The sequence below is a fragment of the Chanodichthys erythropterus genome, chromosome 11 (assembly GCF_024489055.1).
Source record: "Chanodichthys erythropterus isolate Z2021 chromosome 11, ASM2448905v1, whole genome shotgun sequence".
NCBI classification, from domain to species: domain Eukaryota; kingdom Metazoa; phylum Chordata; class Actinopteri; order Cypriniformes; family Xenocyprididae; genus Chanodichthys; species Chanodichthys erythropterus.
The window spans coordinates 7,855,494-7,874,533 of NC_090231.1; the positions used below are offsets into that span (position 1 = coordinate 7,855,494).

Below are 19,040 nucleotides of genomic sequence, written 5' to 3' on the forward strand. Positions count from 1 at the left end.
CTGATAAAAGACTATTTATTAGGTGCACTGAAAGGAATAATATTAATATACATCATCTGTGCACGAGGTAGGGCCTTAAAAACATCAGCCAATCGTTTACGCGATTTAACGTTTAAACGATTGGCCCTCTGGCTTGTCAATCACTGCCATGACGTTCCTTGTGAGAGAGTTGCGCGGCTGCACGCTCCAGTAACTTTCCACACTCCACAGGCGCCGCATGCAATGTTTTTGTCAGGAGACAGGAGTAACCTGCGGTGAGTCCGACATAATGAATCCACTAACACTACACAGCGAATGCTGGTGGTAAACACTCATGTTCCAATACTCGTGCACAGTTTCAAGTAATATGCGCTCATTTAAAAAACTCACTAACAGTCTTTGGTTTCTCAGTCGACGAAAAGATCCTCTTTAGCACCTTTAAGTAACAAAGGATTTAATTTGACTTTTTCAAAACTAATCAACAGAATATGTTGTCAAAATGGAAACAAATTTCAACAAATATTGCCATAACACTAATCACCAAAAGGTTTATTCATACTACAAAAAATTATGTGATTGATTGGCTGCAGCAGTGATGATTTATATACTTGTGAATACTTATAATATCCAAACAATTAAAATCATATCATTTTTAAGTCATTTGTAAATACATGTTTTCAATTTGACATGAAAAGAATAATTTTTCCTTTTCATCAGTGGCTAAAAAGCCAAATTAAGTCCATAGTTATTTAATTCTGTAACTCAAAAAAACATTGCAAAACAAAGAGTCTGAGAGGGTGAATGCTTTTAAATGCCAATTCACACTGCACCGACAGACAGAGACCAACACAAATAATCACCAGATTAAAATACATAATTTCTCAAACATTCAAAGACCCGACAAACACGGAATCAGCATGTTCAATTGGTGAAAACAAGCGCTGACCACGGCAACAGATGGTTTCGACACATTGATTTGCCAAAACCCGACCAAGTGTCTGTTGCCGTTGGTCAGCATCTGTACAGGATACAGGGTACTGTACAGGGTGGGATGCTTTGGCATGGGACAGATCAACCTAGCAACCCTCAGAATCGTTTCTTTCTTTTAGGAGACAATAACTTTACTTATCATGCACTTTGATCTTTAAAACTTTGTAGACCTTTTACATTCAAAAACTTGACATAAAAGGTCATACAGTAATGGGGCACTTTAAAACTAAGGCCCTGTTTACTCCTGGTATTAAGATACATTTCTGTCAATCGGATCACAAGTGGACGACGCTAAATACAGGTGTAAAACGTTTTGAGCTTGTCCGCTTTTAGCCACTTTCAGAGGTAGTCAAAAATGCATTTGATAGCTTTCCTAATGGAAATACTCATGTGGTCGAATGTGTTCAAACAGCCACAAAAGACCATCTACTCCCCATCTGATCTAACGCAGAAACATTATGGGAAGCGCACTAGCCAGGTGGGATTTAAATTTTGTCGGCTGAAGATGAAAAACACACCAAGCACAATATTCCTGATTTCTAACATGAATTCACTGGTCTTGTGGCTGTCAGAGCAGAAACAAAAGCTGCAGCTCTTTATGTTTTCCCTGGGCAAGTTCATATGTACATTGCATAAGTTTATTTTGTCCATTAGATCAAAAGATCTGAAAAATCATACATTTACCTGCTCATAGACCCTCCCCTCGAAGAAATCCGGACAGAAGTGGTTGAAAATGGACAAAAGAGATGGATTAAAACACCAGGTGTAAACAGGTATGTGTCTCCCTCGTCCACTTGTGATCAGATCGACCAAAACGCATATTAATTCCAGGTGTAAACAGCGCCAAAAACCATAAAAATGAAGACTGCATAGCAACCACTCATAACAGCCACAAAGAAATGTACTAAAAACATTCAGAACACCTTAGCTTAGCAACTGCATAGCAACACCATGACAAATACCCTAACATACAGTACAGGTTTTTCAGAAAATGTAAATATTTAGTTTTGCTTGTTTTAGTTTAGAAATATCTGAACAAAGCAACGAGGGAATGTGCTCTGATTTTCTCTAAAGTTTACATTTTTTTAACAGACAAAACAAATATGTCAATCTCCATTCTCCAAGTCAGGTACGGTTTCCCTCTTGTCTCAGTCTTGTGGGGCAGCCGTAAAAGTTAAACCTCTCATATCAGATCTCACATGAGTTGTGGACCATTGCTCAGGGCGAAGAACTCAAAGAAACAGAGACTTCAAAAGCCAGGAAGTGAATTTGAGATGGGAGACATTAAGCCTGAGGTATGAGCTTATCCCTTCTCAATCAAACCGTATCTCAATGGGATCCTTGTACATCAGCTGAAAAGAGAGGAGCTCCATTTAAACAGACTTGTGCTCTGAATGATCTCCAAGACAGGGCGTCTCCGCTCCTCCCATGTACCTGACTGAATGGGGAACTTCCTCTCGTTTAATAATTACAACCTTTAACCGAGTTCAAAGGGTGATTCCAGATGCTTAGACTTTCCATTTAAATGGAAATACAACAAAGATGATGCAACAGAGTTTTCATTAAATTGTTCCACATCTTTTTAAGGCAAATATTTATTTTGCTGTAATCCCATAAGCACATTTGGCCCATTTACTAAAATAATCCACAATGTGCTTCAAAATGGGAATGCAATGGATAATTTCTAGTATTGCATAATCCAGAGGAAAGGAGGTTTATCTATTTTTTCTAAATAATTTGATTTAAAGTGGTCATGAACTGCGTTGTTTAATTGTTTCATAATGTTTCCTGTGGTGCACTTATAAAGTTAGTATACTTTTTACATAAAAAATTGTCATCAGTCATTTGATGGGCAAAACATTTAAAACATTGTAAATCGTTACAATGTTTAAAACGTAAATCGTTTAAAAAAACAAACAAAAAAAAAAAACAGCAAAAACCCAAGCTGCCTCAACAAAGTTAATTTGTGTTTGCTTTTGTTCTTGCTGATTTGACAAAAAAAAAAATAAAATAAGTGTTTATCTTTGATTGTGACAAAACTGAAAATGCAAAAACCTTGGTGTAAAAAGGTTAATGTTAATGTAAGATTCTCATATTTGTTTTTAAGGCTCCACACAATCTAGCTCCTCTTTATCTTATCAGTATGTTGTTAGTCTACACTCCATCTAGACCCCTGAGAGAGGAGAATCAAAATCTCCTGTGTTGCCAAGACAAAATATCAACATAAGGATGACAGAGCTTTCTCCCGAGTGGACCCCAAACTCTAGAATGATCTCCCTCTCTCTGTAAGATCTGTCAAATCCATTGGCTATTACTAAAATCATGTTAAAATCACATCTTTTAAATACTATCTGGAAACTTATAAAGGGATACCGACTAATATCTTTTAGTGATCTTTTTTTCTTCCTTTTTTTTTACTATATTGTTTCATTGTTTTGTGTCTGTGAAGAACTTCGGGCAACACATGACCAATTAAATGGTGCAATAAAGAAAAGAAAAGAAAAGAAAAGAAAAGAAAAGAAAAGAAAAGAAAAGAAAAGAAAAGAAAAGAAAAGAAAAGAAAAGAAAAGAAAACAAAAGTTGTTCAAGTTAAATGTGGCTCTTAACTATCATTTTAAAATGCAAATGTATTAGATTGAACGAAGTTTTTTTTTTTTCTTTTTTTTTTTTCCTAAGACGGGAATGTCTGTTTTCTTAAGTTACCACTGCTGGTGGGGCATGATGTGAGGTCATTGCTTTATTTACTGGGTCTTTGTGACTATCCAGTGCAGTTATCTGAAATGCTCTCATTTGACAGATACTCACCAGACTTAACTTGGTTGCTTTAACCCTACTACCAATCGACTCGAGACCATATACAGTCAAATAACTGGAGAGTTGCATCATGCAAGTGTTAAATCAGAAACAAAGAAGTGGAACAGAAATAGAAAGTCTGCTTATCTTACGTGTCCTGACATAGAGGCCTTTGCTTGGCTTCTGCCACAGACTGCAGGTTTTTCACGGTTGATGTCAATGTTCCCCTGAAGGAACTGGGCCACCCATACAGACAGACGTCCGCTTAAACTCATCATTCTAAGGATACCATTCCCAGTTGCTGTATAATAGCACCACTGTGACCAAATTATTTCCATCATGCCGGAACAATTATGGCACGCTCCAATTGTCTGGAACTGAACAAACGGTCTTGAGGTAGCTTCTATGCTTGCAATCCGTTCTGGATGTGATGACGGTCTCATGGTATGCAGACACTAAAGAAAAGCATGACTCTATCGAGTGTTTGGAAACTCTAGAATAGGCAAATTTTCACCTGTTTAACAGAACCTTTGACTCAAAGCTGCTACGCGTCGGGCGTGAGATCGTAATATCATAGAGACTTTCACTCCAAGACTCTGTTCCAAAGCCTAGTGGGCTGCCTGCATAATCAACATTACAGTTTTTGTCACTTGCTTAAACACTATAACCAGGCTTTTAAACTAAAATTTCAAAACCATAACACCATTTATCAAAACGCACACCCATTTCCCTAAACTATAAACACTACTCCCTTGTTTTGACACATGAGTCAGAATTGTTGAACTGTCACTGCAAAACTCTAGACACAAATCCCTTAATTTCTCATTGCCTAGACCATGCGGTCATTTAGAAAGCAATAGCATTCAATATTCTTCACTCAAGTCAGCACAGCTTCAGCTCAATTAGCACACAAATACCCAGGTGGAAACATTAAGGCCACGTTCACACAGCAGCAGAATAAGGTTGTCAGCCCTGTATTTGAGTCCTTAATATGTTTACGTTCACACGCAGAGTGGTTATTTACGGGAGTGACGGGGGGAGGTGCGTCTTATGCGACTGAGTCCCAGGACTTTAATATGAATAAGATATTATCACTAACCTGCAGACAAAAATGGTGAAAAAAAATATTCTAGGAATGACAACAACAGTACATTTGCACTCCTCCATCATTTTGACTTTGCATGGCTGCGGATCCATTTAAAAAAATGTAAAAAAAAAAACGGCTTTTCAACTCTGGCTTTGGAATTTCAGAATGATCATAGCATAATTTCAGATGCGATGAGTCTGAAGATTATTACAGTTATGAATTAATTATTCTGTCACAGACTTTTTTTAATGCACATGTTTTATTCCTAATAAATTTACTAGAAGTTTCTTCTCTAAATATGTTTCCATCAAGTTTTATGTGCATTTTATGTCGTTGATAAAGAGTATTCCCCCCTGACAAAGAGAGAGAGGAGTAGGACATGGTCAAACGGGCTATGCACGGAACAATATTTCAGATGATATTAGAGCAATGGTGGTGGATCATGTGGCCAGACCCAAACAGACGGCAGGATCTATAATCCCACCCACGCACAATTGGCCTGTTTTTCTGTATTTACAGTAGTGTATTATGTTTTATTTTTGTATTATTTTTGCGTTACTGCATTTACTTTACTGTACTGTATAGTACTGTGATGTGCAGTATTGAGTTGATGTCATTTGTAACCTTTCAGTACTTTAATTTTTGGTTGTTGTGAAAACCTTTGTTGGAAAAAAAATTTGAACAAAAACTGTAGGTGTTGCATTGAGCTTCACAGAATGCTAACTGATAAACTGAATAAAAACAGTGAAAATTAAAGACTGCAGTGTTTTATATAAAGTAGACTAGTGTGTTCCCCCTGATCTGAAAGTGTAAGCATATGATGCAAGTGTGTGTCATTTTGTCATCAGAGTTACATTTTGACAAAGGAATGTTAGGGTTTGATAGCAAAATTTCAATTTGTCACAGATGTGAATGGTATATTTCCCAGTGTTGTGTCATGTTTACTCGTGTGTAGAGTTTTGGCACAATGAGCAAAGTTTTGCAAAATGTGTTCAAGCAATGGGCAAAAACTGTAAAATGTGCAGACATAGTGTATTTTCTCTTCTTTATTTCAGAAAACCAATATGACTCATTTAAAATTCTGTACTACTTACATTACTGCAAGCATAAGTTGCAGAAACCCACTTTAAAAATGACATAAAAGCGAATACCTGTCAAATACAATAGATCATCGCTAAGACATGGCATGGACCATTTAATGGTCCATTTATTCAGCTTCTTAATGATTTTAGGCTATAGCAAGTTATTGACAACAACATTATTTCTATCATACTTCATTTTTCTGAACATTTGTACTTGGGTTCTGTCTCGCGCACACACGCATGCGAGCTTTTGAAAGTATTTGGCAGCAGAAAGACAAGTTATGCGTGTGCATTGCGTGGACTTTTGTTTTCAAGCACTCAATTCACTCTCGCATGGGCTGTTGTACAGTACACACACTGTCCGTGCCATCACAAAAAAATGTGCTGCATGCAGATGGGGAGTGCAGACGTCCGAGAACCCTCCTGATGACGAAAATTCTGCGATGCGGACGGTGCGCGGACGCCGCCCGGAAGTATACTCTGGGGTTAAGCCCATAATAGCAGGCCCCCAATCCGCCCGGGCCCATATGCACGTGCATACCGTGCATGCCCAGACGCTATGCCACTGAGTCACTGTTCTCCACTCCCGTCAGTTTTGTGTTTCTTTTCGAAATTCTAATGCCGTGTCATTCACGAGACGTCGCAACAAAGGACGTGACGCGAGTGCAACGGTTAAAGACTCCGGCTAGCGCGTGTTCACATGTTGCTGTTGGTTAATGAAGTTTTGATGGATGAGCACACGGTTCAATTAGACTCGTCATGTCAAAAGTGATAAGACTTTTCAGTTTTATGGACGTCGCCATCTTTAATATTACATTGGTCACTGTTGTTATGGTTACTAGTAAGAAAATACGGGCTTGACTCTTGTTGCACGTTCATACAGACAGTGTTCCAGATGCTATTGTAAGTTTTTGTGTGAAAGGGACATTTCGAGACTCATACCTGTAAGTAAATGTGGTTGTCAATCGCAAAAATGTACAGTGTGAACGTGGCCTAAGAGTCAAAATTTACCAATCAGAACCTTCAATATATAGATAAAAGAGCCTGAGTTAGTTTATTCAGTTTTGGAACAATATCTCTTGGTTTTGAGTAAAGAGCTTCATTTTGACCTGAAAATAGGAAGTTTGAGGAATTGGGTGAGAAGCTGTGGATTTCTGTTTAGAGTTTTGAGAAAAGGAGGCATAATTTCAAGAAATGTTTAAGCAATTGGGAAAAACTAAACCAATGCAAAAGCTGTTCTATCCACCTTATTTTTCTTCCAACTTCCAATTCATTAGCTGCTACTAGTAAATAACTAGAATAATAACTAAGTGCAGTAAACAGTACAGCTATTTGCACTACAAACCAGCATGTTTATAATTACAAAAACACATTAAAATAATATGGTAAGAAATAACAGTTTGCCATGTAAAGCAGCATAATGAGCTGTTGTACACCTAAAAATAACTAGAAGCAGATGACACCAGAAGACCCACACATTTGATTTACAAATTGCCAGATATGCTCTTAAGATAAAAAATAAGGTGGATAAGGTAGAGAGCATGAGTATGCAGTTCTAATTTACAATGTTTCTTGCAAAAATGTTTTCATTTCTTTAGAATTAGGTAAACTTTAACACAAGCAATTAATTATATATTCACCATAATGCCATTAACACATTTATTCAGTTTGACACTGACTTTTCTGTTTTGTGTGATTCTGTTCATAAAATTCATAATTTTAAAGTTTGGATTTCCTGTGTGTTTGAATGCAGTTTGACAAATATTGAATCTGCTGTTTTTTAGTAATACAACTTACAATTACAAATTAGTAGTAATCCAAATTATTTATGCTATGAGTGTCATGCAAACAAATCACAACCTAATAATTGCACAAATCCCAATTTTTCTTTTTCTCCCATTAAAAAGTAACTGAATGAGTTAATCTAGCTACAAAAAAAGAAAGAAAGAATTGTAGTAATCAGAAAACACGACTACTTCTGAATGCCTTTCAATGGAGAAGGTGGGGGGGGGGGGGGGGCAGTTACAGCATCGACCAGCAGGGGCAAACTTAGCCATGCTAGCCAGCCAAACCTTGACCTTGTCAAATATTATAGTGCCTTTTAAGATACTTTTTTGACCAAAATGTAGCATGTGTCCTTTGCAGAGAGTTAAGCTTATAATGCATTTTGCTGAGCTCAGACAAATAGAGAAAAATAATATTTTGTTTAATAAAGAAATACTTGGTAAAAGTATGTAAGGGTAAATAAAAATGGATTATTGTCGCTTTCCATTAGAAAACGTTTTTTATTAAAGCACAGAGTTGCTGTCTATAGATCAATTTACTGTTTTTAATGTATATTTGATCAAATAAATGCAGGCTTGGTGAGCAGAAGAGACTTCTTTCAAATTACAAATCTTACCAACCCCAAACTTTTGAACGGGAGTGCATGAGGTTTCATGCTGTCTTATTAAAGTATTAGTTCACTTCTGAATGAAAATCTCCTGATAATTTACTCACCCCATGTCATCCAAGATGTTCATGTATGTTCAAGAAATTAAGGTTTTTGAGGAAAACATTCCAGGATTTTTCTCCATATAGTGGACTTCAAATGTCAGTTTCACTGCAGCTTCAAAGGGCTCTATGTGATCCCAGACGAGGAATAAGGGTCTTATCTAGCGAAATGATCAGTCATTTTCTAAAAAACATAAAATGTATATACTTTTTAATGACAAATGCTCGTCTTGTACTAGCTCTGCGATCCGCACGCATGATGTAATCACGTTACAAAGGTCACGTGTGACGTAGGCGGAAGTACCGATCAAGCGAATGTGCAAAGATTAAGCCAAGCGGACTTTAGAAAAAAAAAGGTAAAACAATGATATCGGATGATTTTGAAGTTGGAGGAGAAAATTAGATTAAGTTTTTCAACCTACCACGGTACTTCCGCCTACATCACACGTGACCTTTCAACGTAATGCGTGGTGCATCGCATGCATTTGTGGTTAAAAAGTATATAAATTTTTGTTTAAAAAAAAAAAAAGATCGTTTCGTTAGATAAGACCCTTATTCCTCATCTGGGATCATGTAGAGCCCTTTGAAGCTGCAGTGAAACTGACATTTGGACCTTCCACCCGGTGAACCCCACTGAAGTCCACTATATGGAGAAAAATCCTGAAATGTTTTCCTCAAAAACCTTAATTTCTTTTCGAATGAAGAAAGAAAAATATAAACATCTTGGATGACATGGGGTTGAGTAAATTATCAGGAAATTTTTATTCAGAAGTGAAATAATCATTTAAATAGCTACCTCTCTAGAAAGAAGAAAGCCACAAAGTTGTAGTTTTGGAACACAGCTCAAGAGCAGATCACAGTTCAGTGTGCATTCCCCAGGCTAGGGAAGGGTATGCTGGGATACGGGTGAATATGAGTCACCTGGCTCTGCTCTTGAATGGCTGGAATCCAAGGGGTCAGGGAAGGGGAAGTGACATGACTATTTTCAAATGCCCCATACAGAGAAATGTGAAAACGGCAGGTGGCCAGGACTCACAGATCGGCTGAGGTTCTGAGATCTGTTCTGAGTTTAAGAGAAATCAAAATTACAATGACGAAAACTCTGGATTAAAAAGACACGCTCTGACGATCTCAAGACCCAAAGGCATGTTTATATAATTGAGCAAACATTCGTCTCTTGTTTTCGTGTTTCTCCATCAATGACTGAATACTGACGGGATTATGTCAGAATGCTTAATGGTCCATATCAAAATCTCTACACAGGAACTAGTTGTATCAGGGTGTCCTGAAGAACTTTGACACAAAAACTGCATTTTATTTTTATATTATTTAAAGAAATTGTAAGTGCTTGTCCACGTTAAGCTCACTGACAGGATTCTAACTTATTCTGGGTGATTGATATGGTGCAAAAATCAGTCACTCATATGGCAATTTTTTGAGGTTTGTGTATATGTTTTGAGGTTTTTGTTTATGTCTGGGTCATATTTCCTCATAAAAATTGGAACTCAAAAGCAAAAGTAAAATTCTCCCTAAAAAAAAAAATGCATTAAAAAAATTATTTTTGAACCTAAAAATATGCTCCTAAAAACTACAAATTGGTTGTATAAGACAGAAAATTAGATTTTTGCTTAAGAAAATATTAGTATTGCTTACCCATGTTAAGCTCATTGACGTGACTGTAGTTTGCTGCAATGTTGCTATGCCGTTGTGTAACTTGTGGCTTAAAAGACTTTTTACAGATTGTGAGAAATATTACATTGTATTTTTTTTGTTTTTTTAGGTATTTTACATTCCCAAGAAGAAACTATGAGAAGCATTCAACAAAAAAGAGCAGTTCAGCCAGACATACTCACCAACTGTGTCACAAGGCTCATCTTTGTGGACACAAAAATCTGTTCTAGAGAGAAAACAAGACAAGACCAGAGAGACAGATGTTAGCAAAAGAAAAATCACAAATGATATCTTTCATATCTAATTAAACAGAGAGCATATGTAGACTGTTGTCTAATCATATTTCAAATGTGTCAGAAATCTCAATAATGTCTAAATTATCCTCAGATACCACATTCTGCAAACAAAAGTCAGAGATCCTAATATAAACTCAAACATTTCTCATTTAATTCTTCCATGAACTAATTGAGCTATATGCCATTTATGCTAATTTATAACTTCTTTCTATATGACCAAGTTGTGTTTCTTGTTTCTCAGATCTGTTTGAAAGCAATAAAATGCTCCTCTCTGTACATTTATTTACTTGCATATTAATTAAGCATAAGAGAAATAAACTAACCAGTTTCAAGACAAAGAAAAAAGCAAACATTAAAGACAAAACAGAAAAAAAGCTTTAGTAAACAGAGAATGAAAAGCTGATATAAAATATCTTGAGAGGCTTGAATGTATATGCGTATCTGAGAATGTTTTGTTGTGTTTGTTTGGATGCCTTTTGTCTGAACCTGACCTCTGATGGTTAAATAGAGCCATGTGGGAAAAACCACAGCACTGCTGCTGAAACCGTGTGCTCCTGTCCCCTGATGTGGCTTTCCTCTATTGGTTTAGGGAGTAACACTTCAAAACAGCAGCAAATTAATTGAATCCAGCTCACGTCCTGCTCGACACTTGACTATTTATGTTTCATGAGGATTGAACATGCTCAAGAGAAGCTACAACAACCAGACTAGAGTGGCATGAACTCAACATGACACCAAAATGTCAGACAGTGATGGCAGTGGAGCGTTTCTGTGACTTCAGACAGTATAAAACCACTAACTAGCACTCAAGACTGACAATCAAACCCACGAGGGTGAATCACGCAAAGCTTGTCAAAGAACATGCCAGGGTTATATTTTACCCTAAATATACCTAAAAATATTTTCCCTCCACAAAAATAAAAAATCCTTCTCACTCAAAAAAAAAAAAAAAAGCATTTAAAAAAATGTAAGAACCTAAAAATATGTTTCTAAAATAAATAAAACAAAATTAAATTATACCATAATTCAGTGCAAAAAATCTAAATTAATTGTGCATACACACCTTGCTAGTACTGGGTTGGACCCACTTTTGCCCTTCAGAACTGCAGAATTCTTTGTGGCACAGATTTAACAATGCGCTGGAAAAATTCCTTGGAGATTTTGATCCATATTGACATGATAGCATCACGCAGTTGCTGCAGATTTGTTCACTGCACATCCATGATGCGAACCTCCCGTTTCACCATCCCAAAGGTGTTCTATTGAACTGAGATCTGGTGACTGTGAAGGCCGTTTGAGTACAGTGACATGGGGCCAGATTTACTAAACAGGGCAAATTAGCACGAGACAGCAATCCCAAAAAAGCGCAGATGGGAATGTAAATTTCTGCGCTTGATCTACAGACGCAGCTGGATCATTTCCAAAATGACCAATGCAATCTACCAAGAGCAGTGCAAATTAGTGTCTGGTTTAAAATATGCTCTCTTTTTTTTTTTTATTATTATTATTATAAATAATGGTTCAATTACAAGTAGCCTAGGCATGGGGCGATACATCGATTCTCGATCGATGCAATGAATCTGGATCGATCCTGATTTTTTCCCAGCCCTAAAATTGACAAGTGCAAACTTTAGTAAATCACCTTGATCATGTGATTAATTTAAATACTCTCCTCCCATAATTTTTGCGTCTGAAAGCAAAACTCCTACAAATACATATGCAATAAGGTCAATCGCAAAAAAACAACCCTGCCTTTTCAACGCTAATTTTTCACTGCGTATATTTAGTAAATCCTGACAGTGTTTTTTTAAAGCCAAAATAGGGTTTGCGCTGGCGCATATTATTAGTAAATCTTGCCCATGGTGTGTTATCCTGCTGGAAGTAGCCATCAGAAGATGGGTACACTGTGGTCAAAGGGATGGATATGGTCAGCTACAATACTCAGGTAGGCTGTGGTGTTTAAATGATGCTCAACTGGTACTAAGGGACCCAAAGCGTGCCAAGAAAATCCACATCTTTACACCACCAGCACCAGCCTGAAACGTTGATCCAAGGCAGGATGGATCCATATTTTCATGTTGTTTACACCAAATTCTGACCCTGCCATCTGAATGTTGCAGCAGAAATCGAGACTCATCAGACCAGGCAATGTTTTATCAGTCTTCTATTGTCCAGTTTTGTTGAGCCTGTGTGAACTGTAACCTCAGTTTGCTGTTCTTATCTGACAGGAGTCTTCTGCTGCTGTAGCTCATCTGCTTCAAGGTTGGACGTGTTGTGTGCTCAGAGATGCTCTTCTGCACACCTCAGTTGTAACAAGTTTTTCGAGTTACTGTTGCCTTTCTATCAGCTGGAACCAGTCTGGCCATTCTCCTCTGACCTCTGGCATCAACAAGGCATTTTCTCCCACAGAACTGCCACTCACTGGATATTTTCTCATCTCTGAGACCATTTTCTGTAAACCCCAGAGATGGTTGCGCATGAAAATCCCAGAAGATCAGCAGTTTCTGAAATACTCAGACCAGCCTGTCTGGCACCAACAACCATGCCATGTTTAAAGTTATTTAAATGACCTTTCTTTCCCATTCTGATGCTCAGTTTGAACTTCAGAAGATCATTTTGACTGCTACCATGTCTCACTTCCAAGGCTGCATCCTCCGGAGGTCGCATTTGAAGGCTGCATACATCATCAAGGATGTCTTATTTAAGAAAAGTAACATCCTTGATAACGTATGCAGCCTACAAAAGCAACCTCCGAAGGACGCAGCCTCTGAAATGAGACCTGTCTACATGTGTGTGTGTGTGTGTGAGTGAGTGGTTCTGGTAAACCCTACCCACAAACATCTTATTCTCACCAATGGTCTCTTGAGTGTATCACACAATATTCTCTTTAAGATACTTGCTAGATTCCGTTTGGCAAATCAGTGCTAATAGCGTTTTGCCACTACAGCAGGGCTAACGTGAGCATGCTGAGAATTAAGTCAGAGCTCTGTGATCCTATGGAACAAACAGAGAATGTCTAAAGGCCAGGGCTGGGTGTGAAATGGCAAACAGATGCTTTAGAAGGGGCCGGTTTCCCACGTACCCATCTGACGACAGAGCAAGGCGCTGACAGCTTCACGTCAGCATCTGGGAACGAATCAATTTGAAGTTGCACTACACATATATCAGGGCTCAGGGTGTCTGTGGAGTAGTGCAGACAGACAGAAGAGGGCAGAGAGAGCAAGCTAGACGCAGAAAAACAGAAAGGGACTAATGCAAACACCAAAAAACACTTGATGTCTGGATATCGTCCAGTCTCGCTTACAAAAAGCAGCATTGGCCCCCCACTTCCTGACTGGCCTGAATTCAAACAGATTCGTCCCCACATTACATGCACACAGCACAGCTCCTCCCCGCCACCAAAGGAAACCCATATGACATCCAAGAAGATCTAAGAGACTTTGTTTTTTTGCTTTCTCAGCACAATAAGAGTTGCACCAAGCACTAACAAACAAACTAGGCAAGCTAAAGCACAATTAAACAACCCATCAGGGTCAACGTCAGTTCAAGCTGAAGGTGCCTTTGAATGTCTCAATAAGCAGTAGACATTTAGGATTGAAAGGCATTCCTGAGTCAAGCACAACCATGTTCAATGCCTCCAAATCTTCTAACAACAAAGAGCTAAAGATGTCTGATGTGCTTCCTCTTGTAATTGTCATTGGCAGGGCCGAACTCCAGCAGCCTCCAAGCCTGTAATTTGACTTTACCAAAACCATTTTTGAGCTCAAACAATGAGTAACAGGTGAGGAGAGCAAGAAAACCAGATACTTCTACTGTAGTTTTAAACACTATATTGTTAACAAATAACAGGCAGGGCTTCTGGCACCCGGTGTTGGGGAGTAAATAACTAAAAGCAGCGAACTCACTAACAAATCCACATTACGTGGTAGAGTGATAATAGCTGTTTTTAAAATAGTTAAAAAGTTTCAAATCTTCCCAATCTACAAAAGTAATACTTATCTAGTTTGTTTCATTTAGTGTTTGTTCAATTATGTCAGTAGAGCGTTTTTCTGCCAGATAAATACTGCTCTGATTTTATAAATAAATTATCTGATATTCAAGTTGTATAATGCCTCCCTTACATATCTTTAATAGGCAGTTCCACAAAAGAAACAAGAAACACGACTTTTCTGGCAAATGTAACGCATCTGGTATTTATGCAATGGTTTCCCATCTTTTATGCATATTATTCACATATCAGCACCAAATGTTGAAACTCTGTGATGTAATTTAACGGAAATTAAATGTTAGTTCACCCAAAAATGAAAATTCTGTCATTTATCACTCACCCTCATGTCGTTCCACACCCATAAGACCTTCATTCATCTTCGTTAAACAAATTAAGATATTTTTGATAAAATCCGATGGCTCAGTGAGGCTTCGATTGCCAGCAAGATAATTAATACTTTCAGATGCCCATAAAGTTATCAAACTGCCAAAGTCACGCCCCCCAGTGGTGAAACATTGAAATTTCGAAACACTTATCACGTAATGAAGCCTTGTTTACTGAAATCATGTGACTTTTACACTCCGAACCGCTGATTTGAAACAAAAGACTCGCAAAGCTTCATGAAGCAGTGTTTTGAAATCGGCCATCACTAGATATTGTCATTAAGTCTTTTTTTTTTTTTTTTTTTTTAAGTATTCTCGTCACTTCATAACATTAAGGTTGAACCACCTGAGTCACATGAACTGTTTTAAATATGTCTTTAGTTGCTTGCTGGGAATCTGAAAGTGTTAATTATCTTGCTGGCAATGGAGGCCTCACTGAGACATCGGATTTTGTGTTCTGAAGACGAATGAAGGTCTTACAGGTGTGGAACAACATGAGGGTGAGTAATTAATGACAGAATTTTTGGGTGAACCGACCCTTTAACTTTAAACATTAATGCTGTTATCATTAACAAAAACTATTAGTTTGTGTCTCTTGAAAAAAAAAAAAAACGTTGGTAACACTTTAGAATATGGAACACATATAAACCATTAACTATGACCCTCAATAAACTCCTAATTTACTGCTTATTAATAGTTAGTAAGGTAGTTGTTAAGTTTAGGTATTGGGTAGGTTTAAGAATGTAGAATAAGGTCATGCAGAATATGTGCGTAATAAGTACTAATAAATAGCCAATATTTTATTAATATGCATGCTAATAAGCAACTAGTTAAAAGACCCTAAAATAAAGTGTTACCAAATCTTTTTATAAGTTATACTGAATGAGATTCAACTCCATTTTTAAAAGTCAGTTTAATATAATTTAAGCTGAAATTACTTGTATAACCAAGTTGCTTATACTTAAAAATTGAAGGCAGCAACTGAACTTCAGTTTTTAAGTTGAAATCGGTTAAAAAAAATTCAAAAGCTTGATTGTAGTGTTCTTTAAATTACGAGTAGGTTGTAGTTTTGGATGCTAGTTTCAGAGTAGTTTTCCCAACGTTGGTGGTACCACAAGTGGGCAACAAATGACAAACTAAAACATCAGAGGACCTTTGAGGTGGCTGGACAGAAAAAAAATAATCAAATAGGCTTTTAGAATTAACAAAGAAGTTGTTGTTTACTAAACGTCAGGCAGCTAAGATGGATGTCTCTTGTTTTGAGTCTACAGTCATCAAACGTTTGCACCATACGTGCTCTGCGACGTGTCACTTTGGCTGTCTGATGTCCCTCTATTCCAAAGCGTTTTTGATGTGGGCTTCTTGTTTCCCTCCCTGTTCCTTCACAGCTTAAGTGAATGTGACACACAGCTGGGTGCTGAAGACAGATCCCGTTCAGCCAAGGATGGCTAGGAATGGATACAGTTAGGCCATGCTGATTTCCATTAGCACTGACGTGCATGGAGGACCTTGTCACAACTGCTGCGAAACTGTCCAGGCGAAAGCATTTCTGACCTCATCCAGCATAACAGTAACTATGCAGCTTTCCATTCAACTCGTAAAGTCAGAATTTCCAACTTCCTACTTGGAAGGGTGCAGTGCAAAGGCAGACTTCCAATTTGGAAACTCGTTCGGAAATCTACAAGTGCCAACATTATATAATAATCAGACCTATTTAGTAAACGCTTGCAGAGTCTGCCGTGTAAAACATGGTAAATGATCATCTCTTTTGACAATCATACATTTCATAGCATCATTTAACCTCAACATCTATGAAGAAACTTGAACAGCTTCAAACATAACAGCAGATTTGCTATTTTGTTTCTTTGTACATCAATCTTGAGCATCGAGCATTAATGGTCAGAAGTCAAAGATATCAAGTGGGAATATCCTGCATCTGACTTCGGATGGAACGCAGCACAAAACTTCATGCTATAGACTTATAACAGAAATATGGTCCATCCGTCTGTTCAGTCTGAACCGTCACGGTACGGGTGCCATGGTTCGGTGCATACAGTCAGACGATGAATACAGTCAGTCAAAGGTGATCCACACTTCAATCCAGAAGGGGGCGCGCATGGTAACGTAATGCTACTAGCTAACTGCCACAACAGTAAACTGCACCACCTATACAGTTTCGATTATTTTTTGTGACGTACTCCACAACCTTCACAGAAAGGAAACCAGGATGGCAGAAAGCGGCATTGTGTTTGTTTATTTTAAAAAAGCACATTTTGTTTTTTATTGTGATGTGGGTTTTTGCAAATAAAAGTAAACCCTTTACAGTTTTCAATGCTGTCTTACTCTTATCTGCATGACCATAAATGACGGAGTATTTAAAGTTGTTTCTGCTGTTAGAATGAGACAAAATATTTTGTCATTGTGGTGACAAATATGCTAACACATATCAGACAACATCATCCAGATCTACACTGCCCTCCAAAAGTTTGGAAACACCCCTGGCAAAGTCTGGTTTTGGACGATATCAGCATAAATCCAAAAATAAAATAAAGTTACATTAAAGTAACTTGACGTTATCATTGAAGACCAGCAATAATAATTTTCATTTTGATTACATAATAATGGCAATATATACATGTCAAAGTCAGACATGCCCCTTTGCCAGCTGTGATGCCTGGTTACTGGTTTAAACTCGGACCAGGTTTGTAAAAGATTTTTGGGTCAGCACACCTTAATAGCTTCAACAATTGATTGCCAATTAAGTAAAGAATACAATTAACCAAATTAGAACCCAGTTTAGGTCTAATGGTGGATATTTTGATTAATAAAAAATGTAAGTTTTTTCTACGTATATAACCTGTTTATGTTATAAAATATGTTTTCGTAATTTGTGTTGTCCCTTATCAGTGCAAAATAATCACACATTAAAAAGGATTCATGCCAATATTGTCCAAAACCCCACTTTTCTAGGGCGTTTCCAAACTTTTGGAGGGCAGTGTATCTATCTATCTATCTTAGATTATGCATACTTTGTTGTGGAGAATACAGTAGAGTGCACAGTGACTCTACTGGGACAGCATCACTCCACCTGAAACCGCTATTTAAAATGCACAAACTGAGCACAGTAACGATTTTATGTGGGGTCTTAGCGAAGGGCTGACTGTGTTCCGAATGAGTTTAATCTCTCACAAGAGCAGTGAAAAATGCATCTACGGAAGATAATCTTCTTCAGTCAGCAAGTGCCGCGGGAACCTGGGACGAGCCACGCAAACTGTGAGAGGGGAAACCGAGGCGCACCTTGTCAAGCCTTAATTTGCTTTGATGCATTCTCGCTGCCCCGAGCCATCTTGGCATGCAAGCTGAGACAGATGTTGCTCCTGTACGCCGCATCCTTATAGAGAGTTCCTTTTGTACGCCAGCGGAGATCATATTTAACCCAGCGCAGGGGGAACAAAGGCACTCTCTGTGTGAGCTCGCTCTCCCTGCGAGCTTCTCGGGCCCGGGATGACAGATATTATCTGACAGGCTCACATGAGTCGTTTTAACAAAAGGATTTTCTTTTTCTTTACTTTTTTTTGATTCTGAAAATTACAGTACGCTAATAAACCCTAATCCTGCGCTGGGAATGCAGTGTTTTGGCTGCCGCTAGTAATCTGTTGTAGTGAAAAGATGAAGATTGGGAGCAAACTTGTCTCGCTGACAGAAGGATTATTAGGGTCTATCACAGCTCAGATACTGGCAGGTTCAAATTGTGTTGGATCTCAATAAAAGGGATGAAAAAGGTTAAATCTGTCTTAAACAACCAAGAGCTGAAAGATACAGGACTTCAAAGGATGTGTGTGACAAAATGGAAAGTGAAAAACGTAAAAAAAAAAAAAAAAGAGGGACGGCGATGGAGAAAGAAAAGCGAAATTCAGAATGTTAAAGGCCCAAATAGTATTTGGACGCAGAAGTAACATTTAAAATCCTCTGAATGCAATTGCATTCAATAGCCAGCATCTCAAATGTTGCATGATATTTTCTCTTAATGAACTTTCTTCATCGTTTTTGGTCAATGTCTTTTAATCAAGTGGTGTTTTGGTAATTTTTTGTAGATGTATGAAGCGCTACTCAAGTTCACACAGGTGTGATTCATTACATTATGAACATGATCCAGTAATACATCCACTAACGGTGCTTGCCTTTCTTTAAATAAGTGCACTTGGTCTGACATTTTTTAATCTAATGTGATGGCATTCAGACAAGTGTGAATGAAATGTCCAAATAAATGTTGGGGTC

The 19,040-nt window shown here is 37.8% G+C and overlaps 1 protein-coding gene across 1 annotated transcript in view; it reads right to left on the bottom strand.

Annotated features, from left to right (window-relative positions):
- adamts17 (ADAM metallopeptidase with thrombospondin type 1 motif, 17) overlaps window positions 1–19,040 on the bottom strand; it is a 161,950-nt gene that overhangs the window by 112,037 nt on the left and 30,873 nt on the right. Inside the window, exon 7 of the mRNA XM_067400968.1 lies at window positions 10,278–10,321. Within this exon, the coding sequence (XP_067257069.1) occupies window positions 10,278–10,321 (44 nt within the window). The remainder of the gene's footprint in view (window positions 1–10,277; window positions 10,322–19,040) is intronic.